Genomic DNA, 14,877 nt, shown 5'->3' on the forward strand with positions numbered 1-14,877 from the left:
AAAGTGCTGCGGAATATGTAAACACTATAGAAATAAAAATGTATTATTAAAATTACACGTAACACAGAAGCCTATTAAACAGTAATCCTTTTCTATTGACTCATTCCCTTTAAACCTATCATAGTAATAAAGCAGAATGCATTGCCTCTAGAGGTTCCCATCCTCTTTTGACCACTGTGCCACTTTCAGATTTGTTCGATTACATTGAACCAATTTAAATAAATAAAAGGATATCTAATGTATGACCAAATGATATGGCTCTTGGACCTGTTCCCATCATGGCTGTGTTGTGCTTCGAGCACGTATGCTGGAAAAGCTGCCAACATACACGCTAAAAGCGTGTTATATGTCGGGTATACTTCTGTACATCTTTTATAAAAAAAAAATATATATATATGGGATAGTACACTACTGTTACTACTTACACAGTTTAAAAATGTGTTAAACCTAGTTTCAGTAATGTCACTGTATTTCAGCCATTAGTGTGCCCTAAAACACTAGTTGGGGTATGCCATTTCTCACAATAGAAGTACAGGAAGGATAATTTCCTGAATATTGTACAATCCTGCTAGAGAATAATAAGGTAAATTTGATTTTCCGCTGTGATTTCTTGCTTTCTTCTCCTTGGCGAGTTGCGCTGCGATTTGGCATGTAGCACATGATGCGATCGCTGCTTCTCCACTGGTACTGGTGCTGCTGCCATCTGGTTGGAGCGGTGCTTAGCTGTCTGTGCAGCAGCAGGAGCCGGAGGCAGCGCTCCTCACACAAGCCCTGGCTGGGGCCCCTGCCTTTTCTTTGCACACAGGCTTAGTATGCCAGGGAGAAGTGCTAGCAGAGGCTGTGTGCTCTGCTTTATTTACGAAACAGCAGGGTTGAGATTGATTGCGTTGTAGGAAGGTCTGTGGCTAAGACAGAAAGGAGTTAGGGGGGGCTGGAGGGGGGGAGTGGACCAGAAACAAGCAGGAGGGGGTCACAGCACATGCTCAGTGCCTTTAGTCTGAGGGGGGAAGTTTGCAGCGCTGTGCGTGGAGGCTGAGGTCATAGCACAAGCTCAGTGAAAGCTCTCTGAGGTCTCTGACTGCATGTGCCACCATTTTGAGTAGTTAGAGTAAGAAAAAGGGTAGAGTTTAGAGCAGGAACTGCAGGCTGAGGGATCCAGGCAGAGCCAGCAGCATCTGTGCTAGTGATGGATGACCTGTTCAGCCCCTGCAGGTAGGAACATGACATCCCTGGCCTCCCGCACTGCTGCTTCTTCACCAGGCTTGTGCACTGTTTACCATGGACTGTTTGCTGTCCCTGTTTTATTAATATTGCATGTCGCTGCAGCCGTTCTGCTTGTTTACCTGTGAGCAGCACATCCATGTCAGGTACGCTCCGTGCCGTATGTTCTCTTCATTTTTTTTCCGCCTCCATCCCTGGTTCTCTTTCTGTTCCTGCAGAGCTGCGTTAACTGCTTCCAGCCCTGACTTCGTAAATGCATTTTAGTGGTCTCGGTTTCTTGACGAGAAGTCTTTAGTCTTCCGCCAGTCGCTGTAGGGCCAGGAGATGCTATAGAGGCTGCACGGCTGGCGATGTGGCTCCTTTGGTGTAATGTTTTGGGCCTGCAGTGACTGTTTAGATAATGTTTTCGAGAGGGTTGGAGTTGGAGAGTCATTGGCTGCCTACAGCTGTGGGTGGAACTTTTGTCTTGATTGAGAAGTCTACGTTCCCCGGGCTAATGATGGGAATTATTATGATAATGGGCTGCAAGTTAAAAAGCAAATAATCCACCTAATCTGCAATATCCCGCTGTTTAATCACAGCTTCTCGTGCGCTGTCATTATAACTACTGTGTCCATGTCCTTATCCTGGTGTGTGTTTTACAACATTTTACTATGTTATAACAATTGATAATAAATAAAACTTTAGTTTACATATTGCTTTTTTTTACTGTTTTTTTTTTTATTAAATAAAATTTCTGCTAAATATTTAAAAAAATAATAATAACAAAAGCATAAACAAAACCATTCATAAATTTTACAACTGGTGGCTAAAATGTTCTCCTTTAATAAATACGTTATTGTAAACCAGTGCATGAAGGTGGACAGAATAATGGAAATGAAATTTGGCTGTTAACAGAACTTTGCTGGGACCCAAGAGAGATGAGCAGTCATTGACGTCAGTGGAAATGACTCCCAGAAGTTTGGCATTAGCTGTCACTTTTAAGGGGGGTATTCCGCTCCGCTCCCCCCCCCCCTCTTTTTTTTTTCCCTCCTCCTGGTCACACTTTTTAATTTTGCATTGGTATAGGAATGTATATAACCATTTATGACGGACAAATCCGTTTTATCAGATTTTTTCCCTTTTCTTTGGTGTTCTCTTTCCTTTTATTTATGGAATTGTCTTGCTTTTCTATGAATTAGTATTTGTACTTTTCAATGAATATAGAAATAAGATTAAATTATTGCTAATCTCCTGCTATATTGTAAGATATAGACACCCTTCCTCCCCCGATAAAGGAAGAATGTGTATTTTATATAAATCTCTTCCTTGTACGGGAACATTTCTGTAGAGCCTAGACTATAACTTAATGATAAACTTTTTACCAGTGTTCTGTCTTATGTATTGCGGTGTTGTAATCATAATGCTTTTTATTAATCTTTATATCTGTAATGTATACATTTTTGGAGAGCATATATTCGTTTAGCAGTGAACAGTTATTATAAACGTATGCAGTAATCTGCACAATTCCTGTGCAGCGATTTGGAGCAATATAGAGATACAGACCTTATATATATTACCTCCATGTGCTGGTCCAGTGATGGGGTGAATGCAAACATCAGTGTTATGGCACCCATAGAAATCCATGGGGCCATTCTGTACCACTTTATGTCTCTAATTTTAAGTTTCTAATTCTTTAAAACTGCAAAATCTACAGACTTTTTGTCTAGGACATAACTTTTACTGGAAAAAGTTAATAGGCATTTTGTTTCGTTATTTTCTTTTCTGTTGTTCAAAAGAAGCCCAACATTTTTGGAACTCTTCATTCTTTTAAGAGGTTATCCAGCTGCCAAAAATTAAGAGCTGGTGATGATATAACCAATCATTACACTAACCTGCTACTTCTTTAAAACTGCTTTTATTTAGAATTCCTGGACCCTGCCACGTGGCCTTAGGAGCCCCTCAGTTCCATTTCTAATTTGGAAACTTGATGACACAACTCCAAGTATCCTAGGATGGTCCCCCTCTCATTTGTGACATGTCACCAAATTGCTGTAAGGGACAGGTATGATGTTCATAAATTTAGGCAGCCCCCTTCCTCCCCTCAACTCTGAGCCTAGGTGATCTTGGCTAGTTCAGCATAGGGAAAAGAAAGGAATAATGGAACGTGTAGTTTGTCAGTGCAATTAGACAGCACATTCTGCCGCCTCTTGACTTGAGGAATGTTGTATAAGGGTTCATTTTCAATTTTGGCCATAAAATGTAGAAATTTGTCTACGGTCAGGGTTGTGACATTTGACAAATCATGGTCCCATATTTATACTGGAGGTTGTACAACATTTCGTTCAGCACTAAAAACTTAACGAGGATCAAAAATCATAGCTCCGTCAATTCATGTCCAGCTTCTGGAATGGTGCGTCAGAACTGGTGGTAACAGGCCTGGTTTCCATTTGCCATGCCGTTCGTTGATTTTTCCCTCCCTCATGGTAGTGAAATGCCAGAGTGAAACCGATTGCAGAATTGAACGCATAGATTTCTTTTTGATTATTTTACTCACTTATATAGCGCCATTAATTCCACAGCGCTTTACAGACATTATCACTGTCCCCATTGGGGCTCACAATCTAAATTCCCTATCAGTTTGTCTTTGGAGTGTGGGAGGAAACAGGAGAACCCGGAGGAAACCCACACAAACACGGGGAGAAGATACAAACTCCTTGCAGATGTTGTCCTTGGTGGGATTTGATCCCAGGACTGCAAAGCTGCAGTGCTAACCACTGAGCCACTGTGCTGCCCACATCAGTATTACTTGGTAATGAACTTGGACAACTATATTGGTCTTGGAGAAAATTCTAGTTATTTACTTTATATTCATTCTTGGGGTTTTATATTACTGATTATTCTATAGTTTATTGGGGAGGTTTTACACCTAAAAAATATATATATATTTTTTTTATTTAGTTAATAGGCAGGCCAACTATAGCTAAACTACTTTTCCTCCTTTTACATTCCAGATTATTTGTCGGGGAATATACCTTCTAATTGTTATGACCTTTTAAATGTTAATGTAGAGTCTATACTAAATAACATGGACGTCTGCTCAGGACTAAATTGGCGCGGATCTGTAAGAAGAGAAGAATTTATATTGTAACCAAATGTTCCCAAAGTAAATTTATGTAGTTAGTGAATCCTTTCTGTTGGACTCAATTAGCCAGTATGATTTTTCCATTTTTAGTAACTAAACAAAAAGAAAAAAACTTAAGTAGAAATTAAAGTATTACCGTAAATGTTAAAGTGAAACTAAACCTCTAAAATCACGTTTATATTTTTTTGCATTTTTTTCCACCGTTTTTTTTTTTTTCCTCACCCAAAAGCCATCTGCCCTGATTGTTGCATTCTTGCTGCCTATTTTTTATTTTCTCTTATTTGATGCGTTTTTGGTGCAGATTTGATGCAACATTTTTGTAATGCATTTTTTTTTTTAGTGCAGAAATGCTGGGAATTATGCACTTAAGGTTATGTTCACACATTAAGGGTTTTTTTTTGTATCACAAATCTGCAGCAAAACCTGATCTCTCAAGGGAGGTTTGCTGCAGATTTTTCTTGCAATTATGGTGCTTTTTTGATGAATTTTTTTCAGCGTTTTTTTCACCACCCATTACTTCCTATAGGTGAAAAACGCCCAAAGAAGTGACCTGCTCTATTTTCCAAAAACCCAACCAAGGCACAAAATACTGAACAAAAAAAACCAGGATGTGTGAACAGAGAATTCTGGTTTCTCATAGACTTTGCTGGTACTGTAAAAGGCAGTAAGAATCTTCAGCAAAAAAAACATGATGTGTGAACATAGCCTAAAGATGTAATTTAAGTGTTTTACATGCATCTTTTTTCAAGCTGTCCACAAAAGCTTAAGGAAAAAAAACGCAAAAAAATTACAGTTCAATAGTGTCTTGAAACACATGGTGGGCAGGAGTGCTCATACAATCATATCTATTTTGCTTGTAAAACGCAGCATAAAAAAAAGTGCATTTACACTACGTGAGAACAAATAGGTGGACTTCAGCAGCAAATTTTTTGACATGTTGACTGACAGACTTTTTTGGCTTGGTCTTAATTTAGGAAGAGGACGATTTCTGGGCTGGGCCTTTCGCACCCTAAAATATGGTCTCAAGGAAGATGGATGTATAGATATTGCTTAGTTGTTTGGCAGCTGTCCTAGGTCATTTTTTTTTGCAAACATGGTCGTCCCACATTGTCTAATATACCGTATTGTCTCTTAGGATTGACCACAGCAGTCGCCTCATTATATTTTATTCACCCCTACAAAGAAGGATTGCTGATAACGGAGTTCATTTTGCACAGATGACCTCCTTCAGGTATCTCCATATCTAAGGCCGGCAATACATCCTGACTAACGTATGTGGGGAAAGCCCAACTGCCCTAATGTAATGTGTGTTATTGAGTGAAGCATGTGGCGCCCATGGTATACGGCCACTTAGCCCCTTTTCCCTAATTATAGCATTCACGGCTAAACCAAGCGTACAAGTATCACTTTGGTGTAAGAGATGGATACCTGTCTTATGACTTAGGTGGATCACCAGTTTTTTTTTTTTGCAAATGACAAATTGGGTCCAACTTAGCTCTGCTACATCGTACAGTTCGGGTTACAAGTACATGTTCCCCCACATCTAGCAGCCCCTGCTCTCGGTATAGTAAAACATGGCCTCGGAATGAAAGAAATCCCATGCATATGCATCGGTCATGTCAGTGCTGTATTTTCGTGACCAAAATACAGAGGAAAATGTAAATTTCCTGCTGGGGAAGTCATCGCCCCTCGGAGAGTGGGGAATGCACGTGTGGATCTTTCTGTGCAGGGAGCAGTCGGTGCTGAGGTTCTGTGTAGCGGCCATTATTTCTGTGGCGTCGGGGGGGCTGCTGGGTTAGATCATTACCGTATCTGTGTACTACGAGGGTCTGTGCCACCGCTACACCTCCTCCTGCCATTTCACTTCCCCAGCGCCTCTCTGTCCGGCCGTGTTTACCTCAGTGAGCACAGCGTTTCCATAGCAACCGGCATTTTTTCAAAGGGAAGATCTTGTCATTTTATGTAATTCGCCGCAGCTGAAGAGGGCCGAAATATTAAGTTGTTGCCATGGAGACAGCTTTGATAGATCAGTTTCTTTTGTGTCTTTCTGCTATTTTTTTCTTTCTCTCCCTGTAGAAATTATGTAGTCCAGGAGCCGAGAATTAACACCTTCCTCACAGGGAATAAGCCTCGGCCCCCGGATCACAACACCAGGAATGGCGCTGGCTGCTGTTTGATGCAGTTACATGTGACGGTTACATGAAAGCCTTCACACTGACATTAGATGACACTCGGGTCTCGGTGGCGTGATACACAGTTATGTTACGGTCTCCTGCCGAGAGCTGGAGTCTCACGGTGTGACCGCCATTATTATCATGTGGTGCTGTCTCTATCTACAGTCCAGGCGGCTCAGTGAGCAAATAGCAATGATACCAGTAGTGATATGCGTACCCTGATATTATCGCCATCACAAAATGGGGCCCTGGGCGTACGGGCATTGTCTGGAATGTGGGAAAAAAATAACCTCCTCCAAACCGGTCGCTGTACGCTGCGATAGCATTGTGGGAATTGTCATGAACATGTGAAAAATAGGATTTATTCTATTATACCAAAATGTATTATTGGTAAATATTCCGACATGCATATAGGCAGCTGAAGCAATGATGCCATTGGGGCTGTGGTCATTTGACTCTTAACGCCAATTCTGGAGCCAATTATTTTCTTTTGCTTTTTCTAGTAGAATTTTTTTATTTATTTTTTTTGGAGCTTTTATTTCTGGACCCTATTTTTTTTTTTAATAGAGTATTTTTTATGTAATTGGGGTGCAACACCTTCTTTAATATTTTCAGCAGGTTTTTTTTTATTGCATTTGTCATTTCCAATAGAAAATATCCCAAATAGGTATTTGCATTGTGGGTGTTCTGGACAAGTAAAGGTTTATATATGCAGCATTGTATCTGTACTTATCATGAGTTGGCCTGTATAGTCACATTTATGGCACTGGAATTGGTGGTTTATGTACCCTTTTTTTTGGGGGGGGAAGTATCAATCTTTGGTCATCTAAATCCAGCCAGGCCAAGTCACCGTACTGCTGAGATTTATATTGGACGTTACACTGTGTCTCAGAGGCTAGAGTCGCACAACCTTATAGTGGCGGTATTTTACAGTCTGGACATGAACTACCAGCCAGGTCAGAAGACCGGTGGTTGCGCTGGGAATTGCACCCGTAACACAAACCATAAAATGTGGCTGCTATATAGTTGGGTGAATCTAGCCTTAACCTATGCGCACTAAAGTTGTGATAGTTTATATATCTATGTTTTATAACTATGTGGGATATAGATAGATAGATAGATATATTACATATGTTATAATTGGATTATGTAAGAATATGGTGTGCTGTTTAAAATGCCAAGCACAACTTGCCTCTTACATCCCAATATCTGGCACCAAGCAAGCTACTATTATTATTGCCCCGGCCTCCTCTGGGTATAACAGGTACAGACAGTCTCCTGGGCCCATCCGGTCTGGGCATGACAGCCCGCGTTACACTCGTCACCTCTGCAGATCTATCGGACAAAACCTGCAACCTTCTTCCAGATGTGGATGGCCACTTGCTATGTTGCCTGATTACTCCTTGCCCTGCATGTATTATTTGGAAATGTAGAGGTACGAATGCTCATTTTCTAGTTTGTTTTTTCCCTTCTTTATAATCGGTTTTGTGTAATTATATTTTGATGTTGAATTGAATGATAACCTTCATATATGTTTGTGTTACAGGAGGCTGAATAGCACCCAAGGAGAGATCCGTGTGGGCCCGAGTCACCAGGTTTATATATATTTATTTTTTTGGGAGGGGAAGTTAAGCTGTGCAAATCATTCAGTGATCACTGACACTTATACCATAAATCTACTGCTATTGCTGCAGTGGAGATGGGTGTTTTTCACAGACACAAGAATGGTTGCAAAAACTTTTTTGGCTGAAAATCTGGTCCATTCATCCTAATGAGGATGTTTTTGGATTTTTGCCTGCTCTGTTTTGTTGAATGAAACTGCTGCTGAAATGCCTGCAACAGATCTGCCATGTGAATAAACCCTAAAAGATTATGTGCACGTGTGACTGATCAGCAGCGAAATCTGCAGATTTTGTTGCAGATTTCATTGTGGAAATGTTACAAATTTGTAATGCAATAATTTAGCAGTGAAAATCCATTGAATATATTGATACGTTGCAGATATTTTAAATGCTGGTAATTTTTGCACATGTGGATTTGTAAAATCATTCACAATGTGGAGCTGTAATATACAGCAGATGGAAAACCCTGAGTGCACATCCCCTTGTACTGCATTCCCTGCAGTCTGTCAGCTGACAGAGGGTTATGATGACCTGAGCTTGCTGCGCCATAGACTGAAGGGTAGCAACAGTGTTTTTTTTTTCCCCAGCAGTCATACTCGTAAAAAAAGCAATTCTGTAATAGATATTGATGAGAAAAGTGCTGTAAATGCAATTCTCTATTCTAATTGACTGTCAGTGGAGCTACATGGGAGGCACAAAGATGGTCTGAAGCCCAGCTACAATATTTAGATGATGTTCTGTTCCATTTTGCGGGAGAAATCACACTGTTAATTGTGGGTGGTAAACTGCCCAGGTCTCTGATCCTGTGCCTCTTATGTGGCAGGTCTCGGATGCCTTTTTCAGTATGATTTGTATAGCTAGAAGTAATTACAAATTCTGAGAACTGTTCTCTGTGGAGTAGAATCATAGAATCATAGAATAGAATCATAGAATGGAAGAGTTGGAAGGGACCTCCTGGGTCATCTGGTCCAACCCCCTGCTCAAAGCAGGATTCACTAAATCATCTCAGACAGATGTCTGTCCAGCCTCTGTTTGAAGACGTCCATTGAAGGGGAACTCACCACCTCTCGTGGCAGCCTGTTCCACTCATTAATCACCCTAACTGTCAAAAAGTTTTTTCTAATATCTAATCTGTGTCTCCTCCCATTTAGTTTCATCCCATTGCTTCTAGTCTTTCCCTGTGCAAATGAGAATAAAGATGATCCTTCTACAATGTGACAGCCCTTGACATATTTGTAGACAGCTATTAAGTCTCCTCTCAGTCTTCTTTTTTGCAAGCTAAACATTCCCAAATCCTGCAACCGTTCCTCATAGGACATGGTTTGCAGACCAGTCACCATTCTGGTCGCTCTTCTCTGAACTTGCTCCAGTTTGTCTATGTCTTTTTTAAAATGTGGTGCCCAAAACTGTACACAGTATTCCAGATGAGGTCTGACCAAAGAGGAGTAAAGACCGATAATGACTTCACGTGATCTAGACTGTATGCTTCTGTTAATACATCCCAGAATTGTATTTGCCTTTTTTGCTGCTGCATCGCACTGTTGACTCATGTTCAGTCTATGATCTATTAGTATACCTAAGTCTTTTTCACATGTACTGTTGCTTAGCTCTATTCCTCCCATTCTGTATATGCTTTTTTCATTTTTATTGCCCAGATGTAGTACTTTGCATTTTTCCCTGTTAAAAACCATTCTGTTGGTTGCTGCCCACTGCTCCAGTTTATTTAGGTCTTTTTGAATCCTCTCTATCTCTTCTCTAGTATTAGCTATCCCTCCTAGCTTTGTGTCATCAGCAAATTTAATCAGTTTACCCTCAATTCCTTCATCTAAATCAGGGTTCCCCAACTCCAGTCCTCAAGGCCCACCAACAGGTCATGTTTTCAGGATTTCCTTAGTATTGCACAGGTGATAATTCCATCATCAGCACAGGCAATAGTTACATCACCTGTGCAATACTAAGGAAATCCTGAAAACATGACCTGTTGGTGGGCCTTGAGGACTGGAGTTGGGGAACCCTGATCTAAATCATTGATGAAGATGTTGAACAATACAGGTCCCAGGACAGAGCCCTGTGGTATCCCACTTGAGACATTCATCCAGCTGGATGTGAAGCCATTTACAACCACCCTTTGAGTCCGATCACTAAGCCAGTTATGAATCCACCTAACAGTTGCCTGGTCCATTACATACTTGGTCATTTTTTCAATAAGGATGGTGTGAGATACTTTGTCAAATGCTTTGCTGAAGTCAAGATATACTATATCTACAGCATTTCCCTGATCCACCCAGTCCCTGATCCACCCAGTCAGTATGCGCCATCCTTACTGCTAATATTGCTGCAGATGACTAAAGCTTCTAATTAGGTCTCCAAGCGCAGTAATTTCTGTTTATTAGCAGAGATGTCACACTTTTTTTGGGGAGGGGGCATATTTAATAGGGTGAACTGGCTGGTCTAACTCAAGGAGATGCCAAATCTTACAGGTTTGCCCGGTCAGTAAACTCGTGGATGGTACTAGTGTCTGCTGAGTCATCTTTTAATGTGACACTTAATTGGTTTACTGGACATGTATTATTTATATCTTAATAACTGTCCATAGAAACCGTTAGGCTGGGGCTACATGGCGACATTTGTCATTCAACAGTGGTGCAGTGTCATTGCCCATTTAAAGCCCAAGCAGCATGCCAGTATTTAACCCCAACACGCGTTTCGCGTATTTAGCTTCTTCAGGGGCGTCTTTTACCGATATTTTAATTTGGCAGTATTTAAGGACATCTGAGGAACTTGTCTATGACTTGTCACGCATCTATTTTTGAGCTGTGATTTTGCTGTAACAGCCAAGTTGCAGACAAGTCGCATGTCACATGCTATTTGTATTGACGTCTATGGCAAATGTATCACATGCAACTTGAAAAACAGCGATCGAAAATCCAACACATTTGGAAACTTGAGTCTGTTGCAACATGTTACAAGCCGCCGCATTGAGACTCCATTGGGAATCTGTACATCCATTTTGCAATGTGTCACGCGACACCTGTCCCAGTGTAGCCCTAGTCTTATTTGTTGACTTTGTTTTATTCCAATCACTTTTGTTAGCCTGTTAATTTATACAGAAACTATCATTGATGGTGTCTAATCTTATATTCTGCTCCACAGGCCAAGCTTCCTGACCTTCAACCTTTCCCTTCTCCTGACCGTGATCCCATCACTCAGCATGAAGAACTGGTGTGGATGCCTGGTGTCAATGACTGCGATCTGCTAATGTATCTCAGGGCAGCCAGGTGAGTTATTCGTTTAACCCTAGACCTTTCTTCCAATCATGCCCTTGGCAATATACAGTGAAATCATCGCTTTAGCATGGGTGATGCCAATTGTTTTTTTTGCACTCGAAGGCTGGTCACATGAGTGGTGATACAATCGCAACTCATCACATATCCTCAGTATAGGTGATAAACTGCTGCTCCCTGAGTGACCCACCGCTTACAATAATGAGGGTTGTGTATGGTTGAACATTTGCTCGGACGTTCCATTCAAAGTCTGTGCGACGCTCAGGTAGCAGGGAGCTGTACCCGATTCAGAATATCAGGGCATGTTCCTAGGATTTGCTTCAACTTAATTGCAGACCCCCACCAGTCCCAAGTACAAAAGGACTCTATCCCTAGAGCTCATTCAGACATCAGCAATTTTCCTCGTACGCAACCCCCCCCCCCCCCCCCCAGAAAAAAAAACTCTGCATTTTATCAGACTTTTTGATCAGAGTGTCATCAGAGTTTGGTCAGTGTCAGTCTTCAACAACAGTTTCATCACTTTTTCTCGGATGAGAAAAAAAAAAGTTTCTCTATCTTTTCCTATCTAGCAGTCTTGCCAAAACAGACAGCACTCAGATGCCATTTCCATTTTTTTGCACGGACCCATAGATTTGCATTGCAGATTTTGGTCCATTTTCAGATCAATATCTGACCTGGCTCCGCAATTTTGTGTGAACGGCCCCATTCATTATTAAAGGTAAGAGTGCTATCCATGTGAAACACAGCAGCCGTACGCAAAAAAATTAACGTCTGAATGAGCCCTTAGGCTTTTTTCAGCACGGTGGTGTCTCGACTGCAAATGACCAAAGCTGTTATTTGTGTGGTCTACTCACGTGAGGCAGATTTGTTGTAGACATTCTTGGGAAAACTTCATCTGAATAGGCGTTACAGAAAACCATGCATCAGCTGCAAAAAAAAAAAATTCAGATGCATGTGATATTTTTTTTTAGTTGCAGTAATTTCTACAACCAAGCTGCTGCATGAGAACACCAGTTAATAGTTCTCTATACAGCAAGATGAGACAATACTTCTGTGCAGGACTGAAGTACTGTCTTATACTTTTTTTTATAGTATTTGAGGGTAACCAGCATAGTGCTCAGTTCATGGTTGCATCTTTTTGGGTTACTTCTCAGTTCATGTGTGCATCTTTTTGGGTTACTTCTCAGTTCATGTGTGCATCTTTTTGGGTTACTTCTCAGTTCATGTGTGCATCTTTTTGGGTTACTTCTCAGTTCATGTGTGCATCTTTTTGGGTTACTTCTCAGTTCATGTGTGCTTCTTTTTGGCTTACTTCTCTGTTCTTGTGTGCATCTTTTTGGGTTACTTCTCAGTTCATGTGTGCATCTTTTTGGGTTACTTCTCAGTTCATGTGTGCATCTTTTTGGGTTACTTCTCAGTTCATGTGTGCTTCTTTTTGGCTTACTTCTCTGTTCTTGTGTGCATCTTTTTGGGTTACTTCTCAGTTCATGTGTGCATCTTTTTGGGTTACTTCTCAGTTCATGTGTGCTTCTTTTTGGCTTACTTCTCTGTTCTTGTGTGCATCTTTTTGGGTTACTTCTCAGTTCATGTGTGCATCTTTTTGGGTTACTTCTCAGTTCATGTGTGCTTCTTTTTGGCTTGCTTCTCAGTTCATGAGTGCATCTTTTTGGCTTACTTCTCAGTTCTTGTGTGCATCTTTTTGGCTTACTTCTCAGTTCTTGTGTGCATCTTTTTGGCTTACTTCTCAGTTCATGTGTGCATCTTTTTGGCTTACTTCTCAGTTCATGTGTGCATCTTTTTGGCTTACTTCTCAGTTCATGTGTGCATCTTTTTTGGCTTACTTCTCAGTTCATGTGTGCATTTTTTTGGACAGGAGCATGGCTGCCTTTGCTGGGATGTGTGATGGCGGATCTACAGAAGATGGCTGTGTTGCTGCTTCTCGGGATGATACCACACTCAACGCACTTAACACAGTAAGTATTGACTGTGCACATTCCAAGATACATATGTGCTAATGTATATCATACCTCATACCCAGGCCATTAAAATTGACAGTTCCGGCGTGCACATCCCTGTAGTATTTATACTCTATTCGGCGTCTCTTAAATTTACAATAATTGATATCTAATGTCAGAATTTTTTGATTGCACTACCTGACCAGTTTTTCACACTGCAAATCCAAAACGAGCATAAATAAATGGAGGCTATGAGTGTGATATTATCTGGGTACGGTGGAAGGCTTCCAAAATCATTGGGGAGGTGCCGTAAGTGATTTTAAGCTGTTGGATGGTTATCAGTTTCCACTCCTTCTCTTTGATAGATATGGAAAAGCTCTTTAAAGGGTAGATATTGATTTTTAGGATTGCTACTTCCAATATGTGGCGCTAGAGTTCCTGTCCTCCTCTTCTCTGAAGAGGCTTTTTGCTTGGGTAATTATTAGTTGTTGTCTTTTCTTTTCACCAGGCATTCTTCAAAACCCGAGAGGGAAAAAAACACTGAATATATAAAAAGCAAAGTGGTTTTAGACTAGAAAAGTAAACCAAGAATCTTTCATACAACTTTTATAGTGTTCTTTTTCGGGTACTTTTTGGATTGCACCTGCTCTACAACATTACTTAAACCTCCGTGTGCACGTAGCCTATTAGCACCATCACAATCTAAGCACGTATTTTCTGTTTTGTTGGACGTGATATAAGGGATATTAAACTTTAGGTATTGAAGAATAAAGTCTATGTACACCATTGCTAAATATGTCAGCGCTATAATGCTACTGATTCTTTGCACAGTTTCTAGCGCATTGTTGTTGCTTTTTTATATGCCGACCTGGGAGATATAAAGGCGCACTGGATGAGCAGTGTCATTTATTATTATGGAGATTCAATAAGGTTTCCTTCCCTGCTATAAATCAGGCTTGACAATCCAGGGCTTTATTTCTGCAATAACAGCAGCACCTGCTATCAGCAGCAGTAGTGCAGTGATTTAATGTTTTTGCACAGATGTGGCAATGCAGAAATGTGCAGAGGACGGAGAGGGGGCATCCGTGGAGCTGATAAGATGTAGTGATCCATGGGAATGTGGCGCTTGCTGGGTCTTTCAGAGTGTCCTTGTGTCTTGCTATTTGTGGTGTGCCATATCCCTTTACATGTCTGGATAAGAATGTGGGCAGTCGCTATGTAAAATGAACTCTTCTAAATATAAGGCTAAGCAGCTGATGGTGGAAGCATGTAGATCACCGGTTCTGTGAAATTTGCAGGGATTGGGTCTCCTTGATAATGATCCCATAAAGAACAGAAATGATCCCGTAAAATTGAAGTAGTAGATAAACCTGATCCTGAGTATTTCGGTGTGATGTGTCCTGTCCTCGCCATTTAGAACGTAAAGTGAGCCGTGGGTGAAATGGAAGGGGAAATGTAAAAGTAAACCCTATGGACCATTTCTGCCGTCCAGTTTAA

The 14,877-nt window shown here is 40.9% G+C and overlaps 1 protein-coding gene across 6 annotated transcripts in view; it reads left to right on the plus strand.

Annotated features, from left to right (window-relative positions):
* Nucleotides 1–14,877, plus strand: part of RERE (arginine-glutamic acid dipeptide repeats) — a 281,545-nt gene that overhangs the window by 223,878 nt on the left and 42,790 nt on the right. For 5 of the 6 annotated variants that reach the window (XM_073656935.1, XM_073656936.1, XM_073656934.1 and 2 more), the window contains 3 exons: nucleotides 8,066–8,114; nucleotides 11,295–11,419; nucleotides 13,299–13,398. In XM_073656935.1, coding sequence (XP_073513036.1) covers nucleotides 8,066–8,114; nucleotides 11,295–11,419; nucleotides 13,299–13,398 — 274 coding nt within the window. Of the gene's footprint in view, nucleotides 1–953; nucleotides 1,213–8,065; nucleotides 8,115–11,294; nucleotides 11,420–13,298; nucleotides 13,399–14,877 lie in introns of those variants that run through there. The other variant, XM_073656939.1, reaches the window with a different exon arrangement.

Source organism: Phyllobates terribilis, unplaced genomic scaffold (genome assembly GCF_046119375.1).
Source record: "Phyllobates terribilis strain yellow unplaced genomic scaffold, ASM4611937v1 Scaffold_12__6_contigs__length_324123572, whole genome shotgun sequence".
NCBI classification, from domain to species: Eukaryota; Metazoa; Chordata; class Amphibia; order Anura; family Dendrobatidae; genus Phyllobates; species Phyllobates terribilis.